Here is a 23,060-nt window from a genome sequence, read left to right on the forward strand (position 1 = left end):
CGTGGTAGGTACATCAAACAAGAGAAAAGACAGAAAGAACAGAGGCAAGACGTCAGGAATTACTTGTATTACACTCATGATCCTAATTCTCACAGTGACCCTATGCAGCAGGGAGTAGAATTATCCCCCTTCTGCAGACGGGAAAACTGAGGTCCAATGAGGCTGAGCACCACCCTCAGGTTACACAGCTGGTAAGGGGCACAGTGTGGATTCGAAACCTGGGTCCAGGGTCTTACCCACACATGGTTTACATTGCCCATCACTTTTCAGAGGAAGAATGAGAAGAAGGGAAGCAAACAGCATTTATTTTGTTTAGTGCTCTGGGGAAGGCACTTTATATTCATTAGCTCAATGAATCAATGAATTCCATGAATCACTTCATCCTTTGAAGGGAACATGACCTCCAACTTGAGTTAAGGGAACAGGCTGGCAGTGGTTAAAGTATCTTGCTTAAGGTTTCAGTGAAGCTGAAGCAGCAGTTTCAAACCCTAGGTTCAGTGTTCAAACCCTAATTCAATTTATTCCAAACACATGTTCCACAAGGACAACGCCAAAGTTAGGAATAGTGTTAAATACTAACAGCCAAGCAATACATAGGGGTCTGAGTAGGGCTCAGAACATGGGAGAGAATTGAAATGGATTTCATTATGTCAACTGGAAATTGAGATGTGAATGAACGAGGAAATATTTTACTTTGGTTTAGTCAGGGAAGAACTGTAAATAGGCAGCAGAAAGTGATTTGGAAATTAAACATCCGAAATGCCAGCTATTCTTCTCTTCACTGGTTATTTGAGTTCAGGCACAATCATCTGAACACAGACCTTTACCTACAAGTGCTTCCCTCAGTGCCCCCCTGGGGCCAGCAAACGCCAGCAGAGGGGTCCACAGTTGATTGCATCTGGCCTTGAAAACTCAGCTTTGATCACTTTCTTTAACTACTCCTTTTACTCTACTACTGTTACCACTATAATTCCATTTTTTTTTAAAAAATATTGTTGTTTAGTTACAGTTGTCCTGCCTTTTTCCCATCACAACAACAGTGGTCAGAGGCCACGACCATAGGTGGCAATGCTGGAACAGTATGTGTGTGCTTAGGCCAGAGGGCCCCTTCCATCCTTGTCAAGGGGAGTGCTAACCTTCTCTCCTTTCATACAACACTATAATTCCACTCTTAATTGAAATTAATTTTGAAGTTTCAAAATAATGTGATTTTTATTGAAAAAATAAATGTAAGGAAAGGAACGTAGAAGTAAGAAGGGGAAAGTCCTGTATAACCACTCTCAGAATCTGGTGAGCCGTCTCCTGGGTCACGTTCTGTACATACACGTAGACGAATTTGTCAGCATTAGCAAATCGGTTTTTACCCAAATACAATTAAATTCTTTGTTGGGTAAACAGTCTTGGTGTATTCCATTACTGTAGGAACTGGAGGAAGAGATCTTTTAAAACCAAAACAATTACATTTCGAGCCCAAGAAAAGTATAAGGCAAAAACACCTGTTTACATGAGAGTTGACATGCACTTTTCTCACCGGAGTGGGAAACAGAGGGATTGGATAAGGGGCATCAGCTTATATCCCCCGTTATATCCCCCGCCGCTTCTCTTATGGCCCTGAGATCAAGAAAGCATTCAATTAGTATTTCCTGAATGAATGAGAATTGTTTCCTGTATCGTGGTTTTATTTTGGGATAGTGTCAATACCAAGAATAGTAGAAACACATGTAGCCACATGTAAACATTATAACGAGTGCTCCAAACATAATTACAAATTTTATTGTCATCCATTTTGGATCATTCAAGCCAGGATTCACTTCCAATTTTACTGCAAGTGACATATGAAATTTCCCTGTTACTTTTTACCACTTGTGTGACTTTGCTGCATCATCTGTCACATGATTTTTCATGGAGCAAATGAATTATAAGCTCTGAGTGGGGAGATTTATTTTCATTTCTGTTGTATTCTCCAAGCACTCGGTATATACTCTGCACACAGTAAATGCTAAATAAATGTTTGTTGACTTTTACTGAACATAGTGACTATATTAGTTTGCTAGGGCCACCATAACTAAATACCACAAACTGGATGGCTTAAAGCACAGAGATTTGCTGTCTCACAGTTCTGGAGGCTGGATCTGAAATTGAGGTGCTGGCAGCATTGGTTCCCTCCGAGGGCTCTAAGGGAAGGATCTGTTCCAGGCGCATCTCATAGATGGCTGGCTTCTTGTGTCCCTTCACGTCGTCTTCCCTTGTACATGTCTGTCTCTGTCCCCCTTTTTATGAGGACATCGGTCATATTGGATTAATGCCCACCCTAATGACCTCATCTTAACTAATTATATCTGCAATGACCCTCTTTCCACATAAGGTCAAGTCCTGAGGGGTTAGGACTTCACCATATGAATTGGGGGGAAGGGAGACACAGTGCAATGCATAATAGCGACCTGACACAGAATCATAAAATATTCATAGTGAAAAGAGGCCTTAAACATCATTTACTTTGCCTACCTGATACCTGAATTCTCTCTTACTCCAAGCCAAGAAGAATATTTAGGATTTGAAGATTGTTGGAAACAGGATTTTAGGGTTGTTTTGTTTTTTTTAACATGTCTGTGTGTGCTTTTCAGAATGGTTCCCACTGTCTAAACCTCAGAGCCTTCAACGTGTCTGGAACAGGTAAGTACCACCATGGAAAGCCTATCTTTCAGCAGAGTTTGAAGGGACATTTTCCTGGACCTCAGGCCACTGAGCACCTCAATCTGCAGGCCCCTGGAATAGGGTGCCTCTGGAAGAGCCAGCCTCCTGTGAGTCTGTTAGTTTTTATCTATGAACCATTTTACATTCACTAAGTTAAGTCATTAAAATTGTTTTGTGCCCCTCAACCATGCCCGAGGCCCTGAGAATGAGGGAGTGTTGGCCTGCAAGAAAACCTAGTGGGTTTATTATTCTCTGACACAGAGAAACCAAATAACATCATTGAGTGGCTATTGGAGGGGGGTGGGGGTTAAGCTTGATTCATGGAGGTCATGCTTTCCCAGGCCCTCTCTACGCAGTCTCGCTCAGACCAGGGCAGACTTTTATTACCAGCTTTCAACAAATCCCTAGTTTCTTTTGCAAAGTAAAACAGATAATAGAGACATTCCCGGAATAGTTAGCTAACTAAGCCGTGCCAGGCAACCTCAGGGCTAAGAAGAACTCAGTGTTTTCGGACAATGACCAATTACAATAACCAGTATTATTTGATCTGAGAGTAATTAGCCCAGGCTCTGTTCTTTTTGCTTCAGTGAAGAGGCAAAAAGGGCAGTGAGGAAAACATCAGAGACAGGGGAAACGAGCTCAAATGTCAAAGAAAAACACACTCTTGCAGGTGGGGAGAAGGGGAAGAAATCCCAACTGAACATTTGAATGTTGTTCTTCCCTGCAAATGTGGTAGAGTTTAACTCAACCCAATTTTGTTTGGTTTCTCCAGACTTCTTGTTCACGTGCTTCAGAAAGCCTCCCCATAGCGTGACTATCAGAACACAGAGTAGAATATAGAACTATGGGTTACCAAAGGATCTTTTATTGGGAAGCACGCTCCCCAGCCCACATCAGGACAACCACACACTCCATATGTGTTTTCAAAGCACTGTACCACCCAAAAGTCCCTGCTGTTTTGGGGACAGGCTCCAGGGAACTGCTGTTTATCATTTCTTTTTAAATGTGCAAACTTCCTCTTACCTGCATAGCCAGGTAACCCCTAGCTGGACGTATTTGTATTTTAGCACTGTTCTGTGGCTTCCTTCCATTTCACTATTGGCTTACCATTTCACTCCAAACCTGCAAACCACCTTAACACCCTGTGCAGCTGCTGCTGGCACTGTCGCCTGACAGAAGAAAGTGCCGCCAGCCTTCGGCTGTCTTCCTACCAGCCCTTCCTTCTAGGGCTGAGCAGGACTTTTCTGACCATGTGCAACACCCAGCACCTCTCCCCATTGCCTGGCTCCCAGCAATACCTTTGTCCTAGTTCGGACTTCTGGCTTCTCTCTGCTCAGATCCTCAGAGCAAAGAGTAATGTCCAGAGCTGTGTGGTCTAGTACAGTAGCCACTAGCCACATGTGGCTCTTTAAATTTAAATTAATTAAAGTTAAAATTCAAGTTGCTCCATCGCTCTAGTGAAATTTCAAGGGCTCAATGGCCACGTGTGAGTAGTGGCTACACTATTGGATGGGGCAGAAATAAAACATTTTTATCACTATGGAAAGTCCTATTGGATAACACTGGCCTAGGTTATCACCCAAGACAATTCTTGGCTCTGGCATTGACATTCTCTGGTCTTTGGCATTGAAAAAGGTCTAATGTTAGGTGGGATGTCTGCCATGCTACCTATGTTATTTCATGTATTCCTAACAAATCTCATTCCCATTTTAAAGAGGAAGAAACCGAGCCTCAAAGAAGTTAAGTCACTTGGCCAAGGTTGTCAAGCTAAGACATAGAGCCAGGATTCACCCAGTACCCAGGGCTCTGTGTCTTTGTCCGTTGAGTCAGGTTACAAGTGTGATGAGTGAAGAGCAGCCAAGGTGTCACTGGCTTTTCTACAAGATTCCAGCCGAGGTGCATCAGATCTGTGCAGGGCTACAAATGCCCTCCAGGGCCTGGGGTTTGCCTGCAGTTTGGTGGTGACCCGATTAACGTGGGCCTAGCAAGTGCACACTCACGTGATAGACGGATTAGGATATTATAGCTTCTTTGATATTGTTTCTCCCTAGTGTTGGATACATTTCTTACTGGGGGTATCCTAAGTTGACAGCATTAAAGAAGTAAGTACCCACGCTCCTGAAACAACAACAAAAAGGTCGTTCTTGGGGGAAAAAATGATGACATTTGAATAAAGCCTGCAGCTTAGTAAATAGTATTGTGCCAATAATAATTCTTAGTTTTGATCATTTTACTGTGGTTAGGTAAGATGTTAGCATTCAGGGAAGCTGGTAAAACATACAAGATCACTCTCTGCATTTTGCCAGCAAATCTTCTGTAAACCTAAAATTACTTCAAAATAAAAACAAATTGAAAAATAAAAGCGCCCACTCTATCCCTGCCTTTTTTCTCTTTCTGTGGCTCTAGGGGAAAACAACAAAGAGCCCAGCTGAACTCAGTGACCAGCCTTGTGCAACAAACAGACAAAGCCCTTCCACTGTCAAGGTTGATACCAGGCAGCAATGGCAGTGGGAGATTTTTATACTCAGAGACCGGTTGTGCTGTTGCCTCAGGTTCCTGAGAACCACCAGATTTTAGATGTGTGGAGTGATGAGCTAGTTGGTGGTGCTTTACACAACCACAAAGCCTGATTTTTATTTTTTCTCATAGTTTGTGTTGCTATTCTGGACTTCAAAAATTATGAATGTCCTCTCACCCAGCACATCTTTTAGGATCAATTTACCATTTTAATCTTTCTTTACAACTCTCATAAGCAACGGGGCCTGTGGCAATTCAGGTCAGCTGGAATGAGTTTGTTTTCCTTGCACATAGAGACAGGAGCTCTCCCGGGTTGCTGGTAGAAATGGAAAATGATGTTCTTAATAAAAAATTTTAACATGTTGTATATTTTTCAACCTGGGAATTTCAATTCTCAGAATGTATACTAAGAAAATCATCACACAAGTACACAAGGATTTCTCTTTGAGGATATTTGTCACAACGTGATTTTAATAGTAGCCCCTCACACTCTTAACAAAAAAGAGAAACAACTTCGATAAGTGCCGGACCGTGTAGGTTATGGCATGGCTACGTCATGGAGTGCTATGCAGCCATTAAAATTATGTCCTAGGAAGCTATTCCAAGTCCTGGGAAGGTGATCAACACAGTCAAGTGGAAAAATTCAGTTATAACAACATGTAGAGTATGATCCCATTTTTAGGTAAAACAAGAAAAAACAGCATAAAAATAAAGGACTAAAGAAGAAAAAATGAACACGAAAGCAATGGCGATTATCTTTGAGTGAAGGGAGTTATCTAAGTGAAAGAAGAGTTTTAATTTTCTCTCTGCATCTTCTAAGCATTCTACAATAAGTAGAACAGTGGAACACTTCTCGTTACTAGAAGGAGAGTTTCCCCAGAGGACTCTTTGTCCTCAACAGACGCTCATTAATTGGGTGGGTGGATTCTCTTAACCCTGCAAGATACTTCAGGTGTGTTTGGTAGTTAACATCACAAGCCTAACAAATGACATTCGTTAACATTTAGCCTATATGGAAAGGTGCTGGTAGGCAAATTAACATTTGTGGTGTTCACTTTTCATGCCAACTTTCATATCCAAAGTAGAGGTTGTAACCAGTGAATAATTGTTCTAGTGGGAGTCGAAGTGTGTCTCAAAAGAAGCAAAATGAAACAAACGTAGTGAAAAAATTATCATTTGTGCCCAACAAAACAACATTTGTATCCCTGGGGCTCTTTTTTCAGCTCCCAAATAGGAGTGCAATATGCGGAGAGCAAGAGAGTATTAAGATGCTTGTCCGGATTGAGAGGCCCCACTGCGAGCTGCTAGTAAGGCTTATATTCAAGGAGGGCATGGATTTGGCTTACACAGGGAAGACCAACATGAAATTGGCTCATAGAAGGGAAAGACTTCATTTGTATGCTTTGCCATTGTCACTGCCTCCGCCAGCTAAGGAGCAGGAGAAGTGGGTGGCGGCAGTCATGGTTTGGAGGCCATAGGACTGAAACAAATCCCAGCACCACTAGAAGTCTTGTGGGAAGAGTGGGGAGAGGGTTAGTTAGTTAGAAGAGAAAAGTCTTAAAAAAGAAGTCTTTATATTACCACTCTCCTTTCAATGTTCTGATAAAAGTGGCCTGTTCTTCCTATGTGTCCCTACTGTCCCTGTGAGCTCCATCAGCTTTTCCTGGCTTCCCCAGCCATCTGACATAAACACAGTCTAAATAAAAACAGTATGTATGCTATGCTAACACCAGGTCAAAACAGGTCCTGTTGCCTTCCTTATTCAATCAGATTGCAGCTCCTCAGCCTCTTCTACAGAGGAATCCTGTAACAATTCAATGATGAGCCAATGGATGGGAGTGTGCAGAGAGAACAAATCACTGATTAGGGTGGAGGTGGGCGCTGATAGATGCATTGCTCCGCCCTCACCACGACCACCTATCCACCCACCCACCCCCTGGAAATTCTTAGAGTGGGTTCAGATCCCAAGTTTGGCATATGTCCCCCCTTACTACGCTATAGGTGAGAGTGAACCAACAACAATTTCTTCACAAAGTTTTCCCTGAATCTCCTTCTAGAGTAATACCGGGCCCTAGTGACTTGTACCAGCTTCCCCACTCCAAACCCCATTTTGTTAGCCCTGAAAACCTATGCCGGGCAGGGCACCCATACCCACCAGCCCCTCTTCGGGCCCTAACTACTAAACAGGCCTCCATCCCAGATTTCCTTGTCTCCTAACTGGCCTGGAAATTTGCAAGGACTGGGGGTTTGCAATTTTTTTTTTGTTAAATCTATAAAGCAATTAATTCTGAGTTTGAGGGTAAAATTGCCTGTTTGTAGAAACAGTTTTATGTCACGGGAATGAGATATCTGAAAGTTTCTTATGTAAATCCTATGCAAAAATTAGGCAAATTACTGCTCTGGGCCAGGACTTCCAGCCTCACTGCATCATAGAAGGGGAAGGGTATCAGTTCTCTGTTGTTTCAGATTGGTATGTATATTTGACATTAAATCAGCCCGTCTACTTTTGTTTCATTGGGGATTTGCACGGCCATGCAATTTAATTCTGAATGTCAGACATCAGTCCTGTGGTTAATTGCCCCCTGGGACCTGCAGTTTTCCGTATTGTGGCTTTCCACTTGTAAACCTTTCTGTGGGCTCTAGAGATGGGTGTATGTACTTAAATGATTGATGCTAGATTAGCAAAGACTTTCAAACATTATAAGTACATAGGAAACGTGAAGACCCACAAGGCCGGAGGATTAGCCCCTGCAACCCTCTCTAGCTTCATCTCTGGACCCTCTCCCACTCTTTGCCTAGGCCAGCCAACTGGCCTTTCTTCCCTTAAACTCACTCTTCTCCCTCCCACCCCAGGGTCTGTATGAGCACCACAGATCTCTGCCTACATTGCCTACCCCAATTCCTCAGCCTTCAACTCAAATGTGGCTTCCTCAGGGAAGCCTTCCCTGACTAGCTCCTCCCACTCTCAATCAGATATCTGGGCCCTTTTCTTCACAGTCGTACTTATGCATTTGTATGATAATTTGACGAGTGTCTGACACCTCCACTAGACCAAGCTGCCAGAGGGCAGAGTCTTGCCTGTATCTCTCAGAACCAGCCACCTCCTAACACATAGTAGTTGCTCAATTGATGGATTTATGCATCTCCAGATTTATAATTTAACATGAGGTCAACTTGAGGATCTGTCCTTACTGTAATTTGGGTACTTAATTATCTCTCTTCCTACTCCACCTCATGGAGAGTCGAGAGAACATCTTAGCTACTAACCCTGGGAATGGAGCGTCAGAAAGGTGCTCCATTCAGAAATACATAAGGGTGTTTTCCATCTAAGCTTTAACCTCCAAAATTGCCTCTCTCCCTCTTCCCCTTCCAGGAGTCAATGCTTGCTGCCCTTGGAGTGTATTTCCAACCTGGCTTTTCTGTTTGGTAGAGGCTGCTGTGTCCCTCAAAGGAGAATCCTTAATTATATATTTCTGCTTCTATAATTATAATTCTGGGTCCTTTATGTATACATGGTTCCAGAGACACTATGGAGGCTGGGAGTGGGGGTAGGCGTTGAATGATTGAATACTGAGCTTTTTTCCCTTTCTTGGTAGCTGGACAGGTAAGAGTTTCACTGTGGGGGTTATTTTTCCACTTGCCATCAACTTTACTAATCCCAGGAAAATTCTATGTGATACCCTCTTCCAGCCATCTCTTTTCTTTACTTTTCTCCTTTCCTCTTTTATTTATCAGAAGGGAGGTCTCTGGAGAAACTCTTCTTCTCCTCCATTTTTTCAGGTTGGGCAGAATTCCTGAAGCTGAAGACCTGGCCTCACTAATGCTGAAAGGCTTTCCCAGAGACCGCGTCTCCGCCCAGGAAGCCCTGGCTCATGATTATTTCAGCTCCCTGCCATCTCAGTTGCACCAGCTTCCTGATGGTCAGTGAGGGTGTGGGTGTGTGTGGGTGTGTGCGCGTGTGTGCGCACGCGCACACAGTCTTGGTGTCTAAGTATTTCCTCTGAGCACTGGTGAATCATAGAATTTACAACCAAACATGAGCTTAGAGGCCAGTTTGCCCAGGAGAAGCAAGGTGGGATGCAATCTTGCTTGAGTGTTGCATGAGATTCTCTAAAACTCAAAAGCACTGGTGGATTTAGGTGACACAGGCCTCTTTGTAATTATCTAAACACTTCCCATTTACACACTTACACTTAGAAATTGGATGAGATGAAGGTTTCCTCTGAGTTTACTTTCACTAGCATCTGCCAGGAAAAGCAAAACCAAAGCTTCTAACAACCCCCTTCTCTCTCTCCATGGAGAGTAAGATGATAGGTGACATGGATATGTCAGAGAGGAGAGCTGGGCCTGTCTGGATTGGTAATCTGATGCTGCCAGGGGAAGTACCCGGGTGGGGCGCTGCGGGGAGGGGAGCACCCTCCCAGGCCAGACGCCCACGGGAAACACAAGTTACCCTGAAATCAGCTTAGCTGCCTGGGCCTGAAGTCATCCTCCAAATCTGAAATCTGCTGAGGGATCATGTGGCTGGAGCTCTCCTCATGTTTCTCAGAATGTGGCCAGGAAAGGCTACGCGGAGGATGTGGGCAGTGTGGTCACAGCCCGGGCTGTTGGGGGGGACTGTGCTTAGGTGGGGTTACTTTGAAAACACCCACCATTCAACTGAAAACAGTTTTTAGAAGTCCTAAGCTGGAGAGGAAGAGCTAACAAGGAAGGCCTACAGACTCAGACTGGGAAGAAGGTAGTAGAAGGGATGGGGAGCTTCTGTGCAAGATCCTGGGACATATGGCCTGGCCAAAGTCTCCAGGGTTTGCAAATGCAGCACCATTGTATTGAGGACATTGTCCTGCAATGGTTCAAAGCTCTTAGTTTGGGATTTCTCGAGGTATTTTATTATTAAAGTGAGTCATTTAGGATCTCCAGAAATAGCCAGAATCATGCAACTGGGGTTAATGTGTCTTACTTAACCCTGTGAGAAGAGTCAGTCATCAGTATTTATTAAGTTGCCGTTAAGTGTCAAGAACATATTAAGTGCTATAAAAATTGAGGGAAAAAAGAGGCTTGTCCTTGACCTCAAAGATCCCACGGTGTGGGAGGAAAAGAGGGTGAGGAAGAGGAAACAGGGCACCCTCGTACACATATTAGCACAAATCATATCTAAACAGCTCCAGTCTGTGCATAATCAGCTGCAGATGTTCAGAGAATGTGTGTGTGCTGAAGGCAATTCTTTGGAGGAACCAGAATAAGTCAAGTGAGATGGATTAGACTGGAGGTGAATCTGGAGTGGAATTTGAAAGGAGGGAAGGGACATGGTTTGGCATGTGGGTGGAATAAAAAGCATTCCAGGAGACCTATAATTCTTACTGGTACCCTCCTGGTTCCTCTCCCCTCACTTCATCCCATCCCCTCCCCCTCTCCCATCCCATTCCCTCTTCCCATGCTGAGCCCCTAGATCTCTCTTTGTTAGCTTTCTTCTCTCAGGCTTAGGACTTCTAACTACCACTTCAAGCAAGTATACAAGCTTGGGTGTACACACATACTCTCTCTCTCTCATACTCTCACACGCTCCTCTCTCCACTTAAAGAAACTTCTCCCATTGGCCCTCCTCCAGGATCTATTATTCCACATACAGAGAACTGCTGGGATCTTCAAAGTTTTCTGGGCATCAGCTTTTGCCTGATGAAGGGTAATTAGGAAGAAACAATCGCTGTCCAAACCGATGTGTTGTTAGAAACTTGAGTTTTGATTTTTCCTGGCCATCTGAAACAAAGCCACCAACACAGGGGCTCTGCTTGCGTGTGTGCGCACACATGCAGGTGTGAGAGAGACCGATCTGTATTCCTTCTCTGTTCACCCAGCCACAGAACCCAAATCTACTTTGACACTTTTAGAAAAATGAAAAGATGGAATCTTGCAGGAGGCTGCCTGTGCTGGGGGAGACGAAGAGCGCTCACAGCAGGAGGGGAGTTGACTTTTCTTTATACATATAGGGGTTTTTCCATGCAGAGTTTAAATTATGCCTGATAAAAGGAGTTTCATGGATGTTTCAGGTCTTTCAAATTCTCCTGGCTTCCTCCCAATTAAATGAGGTTTGTCAAAGCCACGGGGCTCTGCTGCTGCTGCCTGGGCCGACAAGCACTTCCTGCAGCGACATCTCAAATCCCCAAGGGAGAAGATGAAAGGGCCGGTGCCAAGAGACAGGGGAAGGGGGGCGGGATTGGGGGTTCGTGTGTGTGCATGTGAGAGGGGGTGCAGAAATAGGTTTAGAGACAGACCGACAGATGGGACTTGGGACAAGTAGACAGGGAAAGCAAATCTACCAGGAAAATTGGAAAGAAATATACAGGGAGAGAGAAAAGCAGCTGGGGCCAGCCTGTGCACCTTGACAGCAGTGGCCCACACCAAGGGCACATCCACTAGAGCAGGGGTGTCACACTCGTTTTCAACGGGGGCCACATCAGCCTCGAGGTTGCCTTCAAAGGACCAAATGCAATTTTAGGACTGTATAAATGTAACTACTCCTCAACAGTTAAGCAAGAGCTTGGTGCTTCCTCAGGGGAGAAACAAGGTGCCCGGCTGGATAAAACAAGGTGGAGGGCCAGATTCGGCCCTCGGGCCTTGTGTTTGCCACCTGCGCACGAGAGGATGCATTCCCTTGGCCTGGCAGCACCAGCGTACTTTTTTATTGCCCATGGCAATGAGCCTTTATTAAGAGCCTCCTTTGCAGACAGGGAACACCAACCAGTTATCGTAGTTCCCAACCAGTAGAGACACAGAAGCTATATCCTCATCCCTGGTAGGTTGCCCCAGGCATGAAAATTGTGCAAAAATAAGACATGCTCTTATGAGTGGTTTGTAAAGAGAGTTTCCCTGCCATAGTTATGCAAGAAATTTTGCTCTCTGGTGACAATTCAGTATGGAATGATTTAGGGGCTTATATTTATATCATTTTATTATTTTGGTTGCAGGATAACAAAGTTGTCACTTTAAAATATATTCTGTTTCCCCTTTGATCTGGGAGATGCCAGCTCTTACTGTCTGCCCTCTGGAGAAGACAGTTTAAGCATGAAACCTGTGCATGGGAAGTACGTGAAAAGTGGGAGGACAGCCTCAGTCCCAGTGAAAGAGTGACATAGATATTCTCCCCAAAATGCAAGAATTGCTCACATCCTCCATGTCCATTTTCACAAAGCCTGAGAAGTCCTGAGCAACCCTGTCTCCAAGTTGTGACAGTAAGCTTATGGCCAGTGGAAATCAGAGGGTTACTTGCCATGAAAATCCAGGAATTCCCATATTAGTTCCCCTTTGGAGAGAACTGTGAAGTGGAGAAGCGTGAATATTAGAATGGCAAGCGTGTGGGAACTTCTACCCAGCGCTGACGTTTTCCCTTATTGACTCCTGAACACCTGAAGAAACATTTGTTGAAGGAGAAATTATGGGGAGTCTCTCTCAAAACACACCAACACCAAGCTAATTGCTTTTGCAGATGGCCAGGGAGACGCTCTTCTCACGCATTCGTCAGCCGATGGCCACACTTGTGGTCCTCAAGGCTGAGCCAGCAGAGCAGGACGTCAGCTGGGGCAGCACGGACCTAAAATTAGGCCCTTGGCAACTCCCTAATCTTAGCTGCAGTTTCAGCTTCTTCGTTTAATTCCCTTTGCCCTCAGCTTGAACTTGGGCTCTGAGAAAGGAACACTGTTTAATGATTTGGGGGTGGGGGGGGGGTAGAAAATCATTAAGCTGCCCCTTGTAGAAACTGGCTCCACTCTGTTCTTGCAGGGGGCCTTCCAAATGTTACCCTTGGAGAGTTAAGACTGATTTTGGAAACCTGCCATTTTGAACCACAGACACTGATCCACAAAAGTATTTTTTTTTAATCTATGGCAGTAAACGCCACGTGATTTAAGAGTCTGGTCCTTAAGCCCCGGTCCTTGATCCTCAGGACTTCAAAGGCTCTCTCTCTCTCTCCCCGTCAGTTGGTCCCATTTTGCTTTCCAAATCCCAGGCTGAGTCTCTCTCATTCTTTCCTGGGCTAAATCCCCCTTCTCCTTTAAAACAGGTTTCAGCATCTTGGGGGAGAAAAATCCTAAAACTTAAAGACGGCAATTGTGTCACAAGTAATTTTGCAAAAACAATTTACCAGAGTCCTTCTTGTCATACTTGTCAGGATGGAAAAAGGCATGGCATGTACCTCAACCCTTCATCACACCACCCTAGTGTCTATACTCTGGTAGGTCTTCAGCAGGCTTACTCATGTTTCCCATTAAAATCTGAGTAATTTTTTGTTTTGCTCCAATAAGAGAACTTCGGGCTTTCTTTTAACATTATGTCTGTAATATTCAATATGTTAGAAGATCCCTTGGTATCACTTTCCCAAGCTCACTTCTCCAGGCTGAACTTCTTTGACCTTCCCCCCAACCCCCAGATATAGGTTCTGTTTCTCTCACTCTTTCATCACTTTGTTTCATGATTCTGAACCTGTTGCAACTATTTTGCTTATCTCTAAGACTATGGGCCCAACACAGACTCAGTTTCCTAACACAGTGGAAGACTTATGTTCCACTTCAGTCATCAGAGATTTATGGAGCATCTATTAGGTGTGATATTGAGGGATGCAAAAATGAATTAGTCATGGACCCTGTCCTCAAACAGCTTACAGCCCTTAAGGAAATGAGACAACTATCTCAACAGCTGCAGGTCAAGTGTGAAGTGCTCTGGCTGCTCAAAAGAGGTGAGAGTAACTCCAGCTGTGAGGATCAAGGATGGCTTTGTGAGCAGGCATGAAAGAGGGTGGGGTTTGGATGGTTGGGGAGGAAGAACAGCCAGGGAGAAGATCGTCCTCATAATAGCATCTAGCATTGTTCTGAAGGTGTCTTTTTACAAAAATAATAGTGTCACAGTTCTGACTTATATTTCATCCTGATTTTTACTCTTTATCAATAATTTCAATACTCTTTATCATGTATTAGTGAAATTTATTATAGTCTGTGTATGCTTATGATATCAAATCATTCTATTTATTGTCTAATCTATTCAAAATTCAATATTTTGTCATTTTAGAAGCCAGGTTTCAGGGGTTAGGCATGGTGGGGAAGAGGGGAGGTGGATTCTGAGCCCTATCTCTTGATTCTGTTCTGCTTCTAGGACAGACCACCCTCTCTACCTTTTAAATCCCCCATTAACCAGTACTTACGAAGCAAGTTAGGAAGTGTCCTCCATTACACACCTCTTCACCTTCTATGCTCACAGTTGTCCCCAGCCCATTCCCATACCTTAGACAAGATGCTGGGTTGAGACACAGCTTAAAGCTGTTGCATAAACTGTGTTGCTAGGAGAAGTCTGGGTCAGCCAAGTCCCTCAGCCCCACCAAGCTCTTAAATTGGTTAAATTTGTGAGCATGAAAGAGTCTCCAAGTAAAGATAAACTCTTCAGGAAAGAGTTAGAGACCTTCGAGTGGGAAGGGTCTTAGAGACTTGTTATTCCATGTCCTCATTATGTAGGTGAATCCCAGGTCCCCAGGAAAGAATAATAGTGGTTGCCATTCATTGGACATTCATGTGCTTTGCATACATTCTTTTTTTTTTAAGATTTTATTTATTTATTTTTAGACAGAGGGGAAGGGAAGGAGAAAGAGAGGGAGAGAAACATCAATGTGTGGTTGGTTCTTGAGAGCCCCCTAATGAGGACCTGGCCTGCAACCCAGGCATGTGCCCTGACTGGGAATTGAACTGGCGACCCTTTGGTTCGAAGGCCCATCCTCAATCCACTGAGCTACACTAGCCAGGGCCTACATAAATTTTTATTTAATCTATATACTAACTGGCAAGGCTAGAGTTATTATCCTCATTTACCTACTAGAAAATTGAGTCTGAGAGAGGCTAAGTAAATTGCTCGAAGTCATACAGCTAGTAAGTGGGAGAGCCATGATTTAACTTCAGACTCCCAAGCCACTCATTACTCATTGCTGCTCACTAAAGATCACACGGGAACTTAGTAGCAAAGTGAAGATGGGAACCAAGATTTTTATTCCCACTCCCGTGGCCTCTCCCCTGTCTCATACACTACCTATGTTTATTTTAAAGCCTTCCCAGGAAAGATTCCACATGACCCCAGGTAATACCTCACTATTCAGAGGGCTCGATTTTATGTTTGACGGAGACCCCTAACCTGTTGTCTTAGTTTCTGTTCTCTTCTTTAATACACAGTCCCCCTTGGGTTTTTCCATTTCTTAATCCATGGTGCTTTATTTTTTGTTTCACTATAATTCATTCAATTTTATTTAAAAAATATCAGGAATCCAATGGAAAATTGGTCAAAGGCATAAAATAGCAATTTCTTATAAAGGTGGAAAAAGAACATATTAACACATGGAATAAATAGCCTTACTAGTGAGTAAATAAATACAAATAACTGTCAAATCAGTTATTTTTTCCCCTTAACCTTATGACTCCCAGTGTTTGTGAGGTTGGGGTAAAATGATTCTCTGCTGCTGGTGATGTCAGCTGGAGAAATCTTTGCAAAGCATTATGGGATATATATCAGGGGCCATACAAATGCTCACAGCCTTCAACCTTTGGTTCTTGGAAATTATACACAGAAACAATTGAACAGAAATAAACCAAGATGCATAAAATGTTCATTACAGTGTTGTCTATATACTTTTTAAATTACAAAATAAAAAGAAAAAATAAGAGGGGGTATAGCTCAGGGATAGATTTGACTGCAGATCAAAATAAAAAGAAAAGAAACAATCTAAATATCCAACACTGGAGAACCATCCGAGCAAATGTTGGCATACTGGCTCAGCATATCCAACGCTGGAGAACCATCCGAGCAAATGTTGGCATACTGGCTCAGCATATCCAACACTGGAGAACCATCCGAGCAAATGTTGGCATACTGGCTCAGCATACGATACCGCAGGATCATTTCAAACAGTTCACAGGAGTCTGTTATAACAGGGCGTGTCTGTGCTATGACATGAGCTGAGAGGAAGCAGGGTACAAAATTCCATATTGTGATGTACCTGTGAAATGTATTATGCAAATCAACAAAATTCAAAGGATTGTGGATAATTTTTTTCCTTTTTCAAAGTTTTTCTTTCAATGCTGATGTTATGTTGCCTCTATTGTTTAAAATAATGAAGTATGACAAATGGTACTGGGAGGCGGAACTCCGGACTGAGAGGTAAAGGACCTGAGTTTTCTTTTTTCCCCAATGTAAGATGCATTATTGACCTTCATAAACCTCAATTTCTCAGCCTGCACAATGGGTTAATACTAGCTTCCTTTATCCCAGATTGACAGAATATTTATTTTATAAAGCTTTTAACTCACTATATGTAAGGGTTCACATAAATTTGGTCCTGGGGGAATTAAGGGTGGAAAGAAGAGGAAAAGATAAATAGGCACTAATTAATTTTAAAAGGAGAGATCATCTGCTTTAATTGGAAATGTGTATGTGCTGTGCTCCCAGTCAGAGTTTTGAGTGCACTCCTTGTTAGTTAGCAACTTCAACTTAAAGTGCTGTGTGATCCTTTGGGCTTTGAAGATATGAAACTTATGTGCATACACATGAGCTAAAATTACCATGTACTCATGAGGCTGTGTGCACTCCGAATAATTCAATGCTCTAAGCAACTCCAGCTGATGGATTGCTGATGTATAAGAGTAGTGCAAAAACCATGTGAAGAGAAATTATAAGACCTTTTGAAATGATGGTTTGGTTTCCAACCTGTGCTTTCTCCTTTAGCCATTGCAAGCAAGTAAAAGAGATTTGATTATCTTGTTTCCTGTGAAAGGTTACTTAGCTCCTCAGTCCCATTAAGTCACTTTCTGCACTCCAGCACACTGTGCGTTCACCGCCTTCACCGGTTCTCAGCCCAGGAAGAGTAAATGGAGACACCAGGATCAGATTTCTAAAGGAAGGAAAGTTAAAGCAAAGTTTGAAAGGGTGACAGCCAACAGCCAGGAGCTTAGGAACTCAATTAGACTGAAAGACAACTATCTCATTATCTTGTTCTGAAATGATCTAAATACATAAGAATCTAAAAGTTTTAAATAAACTTGTCCTACTGACTGTCTAGATGACTGAATATGCCGTCTCAAAAAATTTTTAAACACCCACTTTCGTATTTATTTATTCTAAGCGCGAAGCAGCTGCGATAATTATGCTGTCAGATTCAGTAAGCTAATGAGGAGTCAGCCGAATGGAAGGTTTTGCATTTGTGAGATTGCTGCAGGAGAACTGCTCTGATGCTTTCTTCCTTCTTTCTTTTCCTCTCTTTTCTTCTTTCTTTTATTTTCTTTCTCCCCCCAGCCCACACTCCCCACCCCCCACCCCCACCCCAAGAATTGGGAAGGAGAACCGAGCAGTCCATGGCCAAATTGGTTGGAATCCCTTTGGTTAACTGGTTGCTTTCCCAGCACTGTTCTGTGAGATAACATCTCTCTCTCTCTTTCTTTTTCTCTCTCTCTCTCTCTCTCTCTCTCTCTCTTTCTCTCCATACCTTTTCCATGTCTCCCTTACCCCTTCTTTCCCCCCCCTCATTCCATCTCTTTTCCCCCTCTCCCTCCTCCCTGTTTCCTTGCTTTTGAGGGGCTGCTGCATTTGAGGGGCAAGGAAGCCTGAGGGACATCTTCATGCCACTGTCCCCAAGGCAAAAGGACACTGCTCCCTGAAGGAAGTCTCCAAGATGGTTTGGACTTGAGTTGATATGCGAGTAATCTGTGAAGTTTCTGCACTGTTTATTTTAGCTGTTTGAGTGTCTATGCTATGGCATGAGCTAAAAGGAAAGTAGAATATGAAATTGCATATTATAATGTACCTCTGAAAATGTATTATGCATATCAACAAAACTTAATGTCTCCCCTTTCCAGCCTAGAGGATATGTACTTCCAAACCCAAGGAGTCAGGGCCACAGATTACTCAACACCTAAGTCTAGGCCGAGCAAGGCAGAGCTCACATTGCAGGATGATTTCTTCCCTTCGGATGTGAGCAGCTTCCAGCAAACAATATTATTAAGGCATTTTCAGCTTTTGGTGCCAAAAGCTGAAATCACTGTGCCAAATCTAGAAGCTTCTCTTTTTGTAAACTGCAATATTTAAAGCATCCTAAGTTTGTGCTCTCTGTGAGTCTGGCAGAGCAATGCCCAAGTGGAAAGATGTCCTGAGCAGGTGTTGGATGTGCTTTGTGACAATGTGGCTGTTGCCTCTTGCTGTTTTTCTCAGATGATGGCTATGTCGATGCTTCTAACAACGGCTCCTACCAGCTAAAAATGTATCATGTATCAGGACCCAATATGTTTTGTATGTATCTTCTTCAAGCTTAGTACAGTCTGCCAGGAAGTTTTATTATCCCCATTTTGCAGATAAGCCCTTTAAAATGTTATCTTTTGGAGGTCCTGGCACATAACTTTAGCACAGGAAGCACCCAGGAACAACACACTTAACAAACACAGGCATTTATAAATACCTGTGTTTTGTAAACATACAAACTGCCAGCACTCTGAACTAACCAAATGCATGAATCAGAGGACAGATGTAATATGCGTATATATTACAAAGTATATATTCAAAAATTTTTTAATTTACAAAAGTTGCGCTTAGAGTCTATTTAAATAGATTGCCTAATGTATCTAATGTGACAGGATTTGACACCCTCCTAAACATGACTAGCCCAGCGTGATGCTCATTGCCTCTCATTGCTGGCACAGATGTTCAGACTTCTCGGTTTGGCAACTCCCTTCACCATCTGGCCCTAACCCGTTCTCCCAACGTTATCTTCTAGTGTGCCTTGCTCTAACCATGCAATTCTCTCTCTTTTTTTTTTTAATTTTTTGAATTGATTTTGAGAGAGAGAGAGAGAGAGATTTGTTATTCTCCTTATTTATGCATTCATTGGTTGATTCTTGTATATGCCCTGACTGGGGTTCAAACCCACAACATTAGTATATTGGGATGAAGGTCTACCGGAGATATCCAAGCTTTTGGTGTCTCTGGACCACACTGGGAAAAGAGTTGTCTTGGGCCACACATTAAATACACTGTGACACATAATCACAAAAAAATCTCATAATGTTTTAAGTAAATTTACAATTTTGTGTTGGGCTGCATTCATTGCCATCCTGGGCTGCATGCGGCCCACGGGCGGTGGGTTGGTCACCCCTGTGACTGAGCTTCCTGGCCGGGGTCTCAGTTGGAATTCTCTCATACACTTTCCTTCCTCCATGCCTTTGCTCATACAGATCCCTCAGCCAGGAATGCCCCTCCTACAAGTCCTGGACTATGGACATAGCCATCTTTCAAGGCTCAAAGGGTCCTTGTCCATGCTTTGCCCATGCTCCTTAACAGACTCAGGAGAGGGGCTGTCACACACCTCACTTCTGATCTGTGTTTGTCAGTGTGTGGGTCTCCCTGTTCTATTCCTAACTTTACAGTCTTTAATGCCTTACCCAACTGTTCATTTGGTAAATATGCATTGAACTGTATTGAATAGGAGCCACTTGACAAATATTAGTAGATTCAGTAAAGCAAGTTATCTATGAGTAAGTGTAAGTTATTGGTGGGTAAGTGTGGCTCATGTTTTGGCATCACTTCAGGTGACAAATATTATAAAGACATAAAAAGTACACTGTGAAATCCCAGGAAATAATATGTTGGTGGTTTTCTCTTTTTTTCCAGAGGAGTCTTTGTTTACAGTTTCAGGAGTGAGACTAAAACCAGAAATGTATGACCTTTTAGCTTCCTACCGGAAAGGTCACCACCCAGCCCAGTTTAGCAAATGCTGGTGAAAAGAAAGGGTGACATCACCATCTCCTTCCAGGTAAGGGGTTTCAACAGAGAGGCTCCTTATGGACAGAACTGAAAAGTGATTGAGGCCAGCAGGCTGCCGAGCACCTCTGTTCTGCATCTGGCTCTTCATCCCCACTCTAGGGACAGGTCACCTAGCCTCTTCAGGCTGTGAAAAGAGGATGACAACGTGCATCACCTGTCTGTCCCACTCCCAGAGGAATGGTTAGACTCCTAAGACAAAACATGAAGGTCTTTGTGAGGCCTTCAGCTGACATGTGGAATAAAAGATTACAACTGTCTTAATTGTATTTCCTTAACTAAAAAGTTTCCTCTGTCAGCCAATAGGAAAAAATCAGAGGTCAGGGTGACCAGCCGTCCCCATTTGGTTGACACTGGGGGTTGCCTTGGGAATGTGGGGTGCTTAGTGCTAAAACTGGTACAGTTCCAGGTACACCAGGATGCTTGGTCACTGGGGTGGTGCAAGTTCCCACCTGACCTGCCTCCAGGTCACAGAAGAGACCTGGTTCAGAGTCTGGCCCTGCCCAAGAGATGGTTTTAGAGGCCAGGAGAATGAAGTCATCACTGCCACAGGCTTCTTAGGCTACACCTTCTGCATTCAGGATGAGTTCTGGAAACCAAAGGGGACTGATGGACAGGCAGGAGCCTCCCGCCAGTGTCACAGCCACAGCTGCTCTCAGGAGTCTCCTCAACCAACCACGGGTAGCCCAGCCTCCCCAAGTAATCTTGAGGAGGAAGAGGTATTGTAAAGGGTTTTTCCAAAGCTACCCTAAGGGTAGTTCTGCTGGTAGGCACCGGAAGCCAGGTTGGACAACTCCAAAAGCTACCATGGTGCAGACATCCCTGGTTGTTACTAGAGCACTTCTCACACTGGGCCTTCCATAGTGGGCAGAGGGGAAGTAGTCTAAATAGAGAAACCAAGGTGGGACCCATGCACGGAGCCAGCCAGCCAACTTTTTAGGTGACCCTGGCTATATCCCAAGCCACAAACGTCAGACTATGACTTGGCCACCCATTCAGCAACCACAGCTTGGCTGTGCTTCCTAACAGAACTTTTGGGGCCTAGATGGTCACCGCTGGCATACCCCCTACACCTCTCCCACACCCCAGCATTGTTCACAGGGCAGGATTCAGCTCTTTGCCACTTTGTCATGGCTCTCTCTTTGGCTGTTGATATTTAAAGACATGTATGCATCAAGGAGTCTCCCTTCTGGATCTTCTAAGATCATTGTATTTAGAAATTATAACTTAGAATTATAGCTATTCCTCAGAGCATTTTATGAAATACCTAAGTTTGTATTTTGACAATATATGTACAATTGGAATTACAACAGGCAGTACAATAATGTAGAATTGCTCAAGCAAAATATTTTTCTAGAGCAGAGATTTTACTGTGCAATCATGCCATTGTTAAACCCACTAGTTAGAAGAATAGAATTACTTTAGCTACATTCTACAAAGTGAAGGGTTTGTGCTTCATAAAATTATCAAAGACTTTGATGGAAATGGTTTCAGATGACAGTGCTACATGAAGCATTATTATCATTTCTATTGTTGTTATTTTGTTTTATTTAGCAACCAGACCCTGCCTCTCTAATCAATAGTGACTTTTCATGAAGAATTGTTACCTGTAGATGTGAATTGGTCACAGTGGAAAATCAGTTATTGGTGACTGTGCCAGCAATTGGAGTAGGGAGGAGGCAGATTTAGCCTGCACTAGAGTAATTGCATCATGTCCCTAGGCGCCCCCGTACTAATGCAAGGACATAAAACCCGTAGGAGATTAACCACAAAAGGGGCAAGCTAGAGCAATTAAACTATTTAATCAATGGCTTGGGATCAGCGAAATCTGGAAGTGCCAGAGCTGGAGAGACTACAAGTGGTAATCAGCGGGCACTTGGGGCCTGTAAATCTTTCCCACCGAATGGAATTAATGTTAAAATAATCACTTTTCAGGAGATTTAAAATGTAAATTGGGATATTAGGACTTGTAACTGCCAGCAGTGCCTCCAAATTAACTCTTAAAAGATCCTCAAAATGTCAGTTTCAGGTATGGTAAAAGTGTACACTGATGTCTCCAGTGGAGAAATAGAGGAACACTATAATTTCCTGGGTGCATACCACGTGCCAGGCACTTTACACATATTATTTCAAAGCTTGGTGTGTTTGGAACAGTGGGGTGTGATGTGGCACAACTGTATTTTGTAGATCCAAAGATAGATTTTGACTATTTTTGAAGTTTACTTAGTTCTTATCACCAGGGGCAAGATGATGCCTGTTATAATTTATTTCCCCTTTTCTATCAATAGATATAATTCCATCAATAACTTTGCAATAATGTTAAGCAGGTTTTTCTTATCCAATCTGTATGATGTCATTTATTATTTTGATCGTGTTTATTCTTCATTTATATCCAGGGCAACATTACTGCTGTTTCCGTTTTAATTTGCTTCAGCTTACTGAGAAGCGTCAAAGGTAACTACACACTGGACCAGGGGTTTTATACTGTCACCTGTGACCTGGAACATTTTCAGTATTCTAAATATTATGTCCAAAGCAACTGTACATAATACTTGAAGAAAAAGCAATGGAAGATTACGGCTATTGTCATTTGCTCAAAATTTCACAGTGATTGGCTCAAAAATTAGACATCGATGGAAATAGTCTGAGAAGAGGACTTCTGAAGAATTCCATCCGTTTCGTTATTTGGTAGATCCCTGGGCAGGAGGGACCACAGGACGGATGGGAGACTGACGATGGGAGGAATCTGTGTTCACTTATAATTTCTCCCAACAAAAGGACTTCTGTGGCAAGGAGACGATTAGTCTAAAGTTTAAAACAGTCTCCAGAGAAGATGGTTTCTTGGATAAAGTTGTCAACAAAAGCACTTGCTTAAGACTCTTTGTTATGATTTGCTGGGGGCGCTTCTTCCTTCATTAACTGCATTATTAAAACACATTACCACCCCACCCCAGCCAGATTTTAGGAGTTTGGATTGAGCTGCTGGTTAGAATTAAATTTCAGGCTATCTCCTTTTACTG

General features: G+C 43.2%; 1 protein-coding gene and 1 non-coding gene across 3 annotated transcripts in view; one reads left to right on the forward strand and one right to left on the reverse strand.

Annotated features, from left to right (window-relative positions):
* CDK15 (cyclin dependent kinase 15) overlaps positions 1-22,654 on the forward strand; it is an 83,342-nt gene extending 60,688 nt beyond the window's left edge. The window contains exons 11-14 of one of the 2 annotated variants that reach the window (XM_024564207.2): positions 2,625-2,673; positions 8,992-9,131; positions 19,891-20,032; positions 22,437-22,654. In XM_024564207.2, coding sequence (XP_024419975.2) covers positions 2,625-2,673; positions 8,992-9,131; positions 19,891-20,000 — 299 coding nt within the window. In that variant the 3' untranslated portion in view covers positions 20,001-20,032; positions 22,437-22,654. The remainder of the gene's footprint in view (positions 1-2,624; positions 2,674-8,991; positions 9,132-19,890; positions 20,033-22,436) is intronic. The other variant, XM_024564205.4, reaches the window with a different exon arrangement.
* LOC112308092 (U6atac minor spliceosomal RNA) lies at positions 1,032-1,158 on the reverse strand. The gene has a single exon (XR_002975103.1). It is a non-coding gene; the product is annotated as a U6atac minor spliceosomal RNA (small nuclear RNA).
* Positions 22,655-23,060: the final 406 nt, after the last annotated feature.

This window comes from Desmodus rotundus, chromosome 2 (assembly GCF_022682495.2).
Source record: "Desmodus rotundus isolate HL8 chromosome 2, HLdesRot8A.1, whole genome shotgun sequence".
NCBI lineage: Eukaryota > Metazoa > Chordata > Mammalia > Chiroptera > Phyllostomidae > Desmodus > Desmodus rotundus.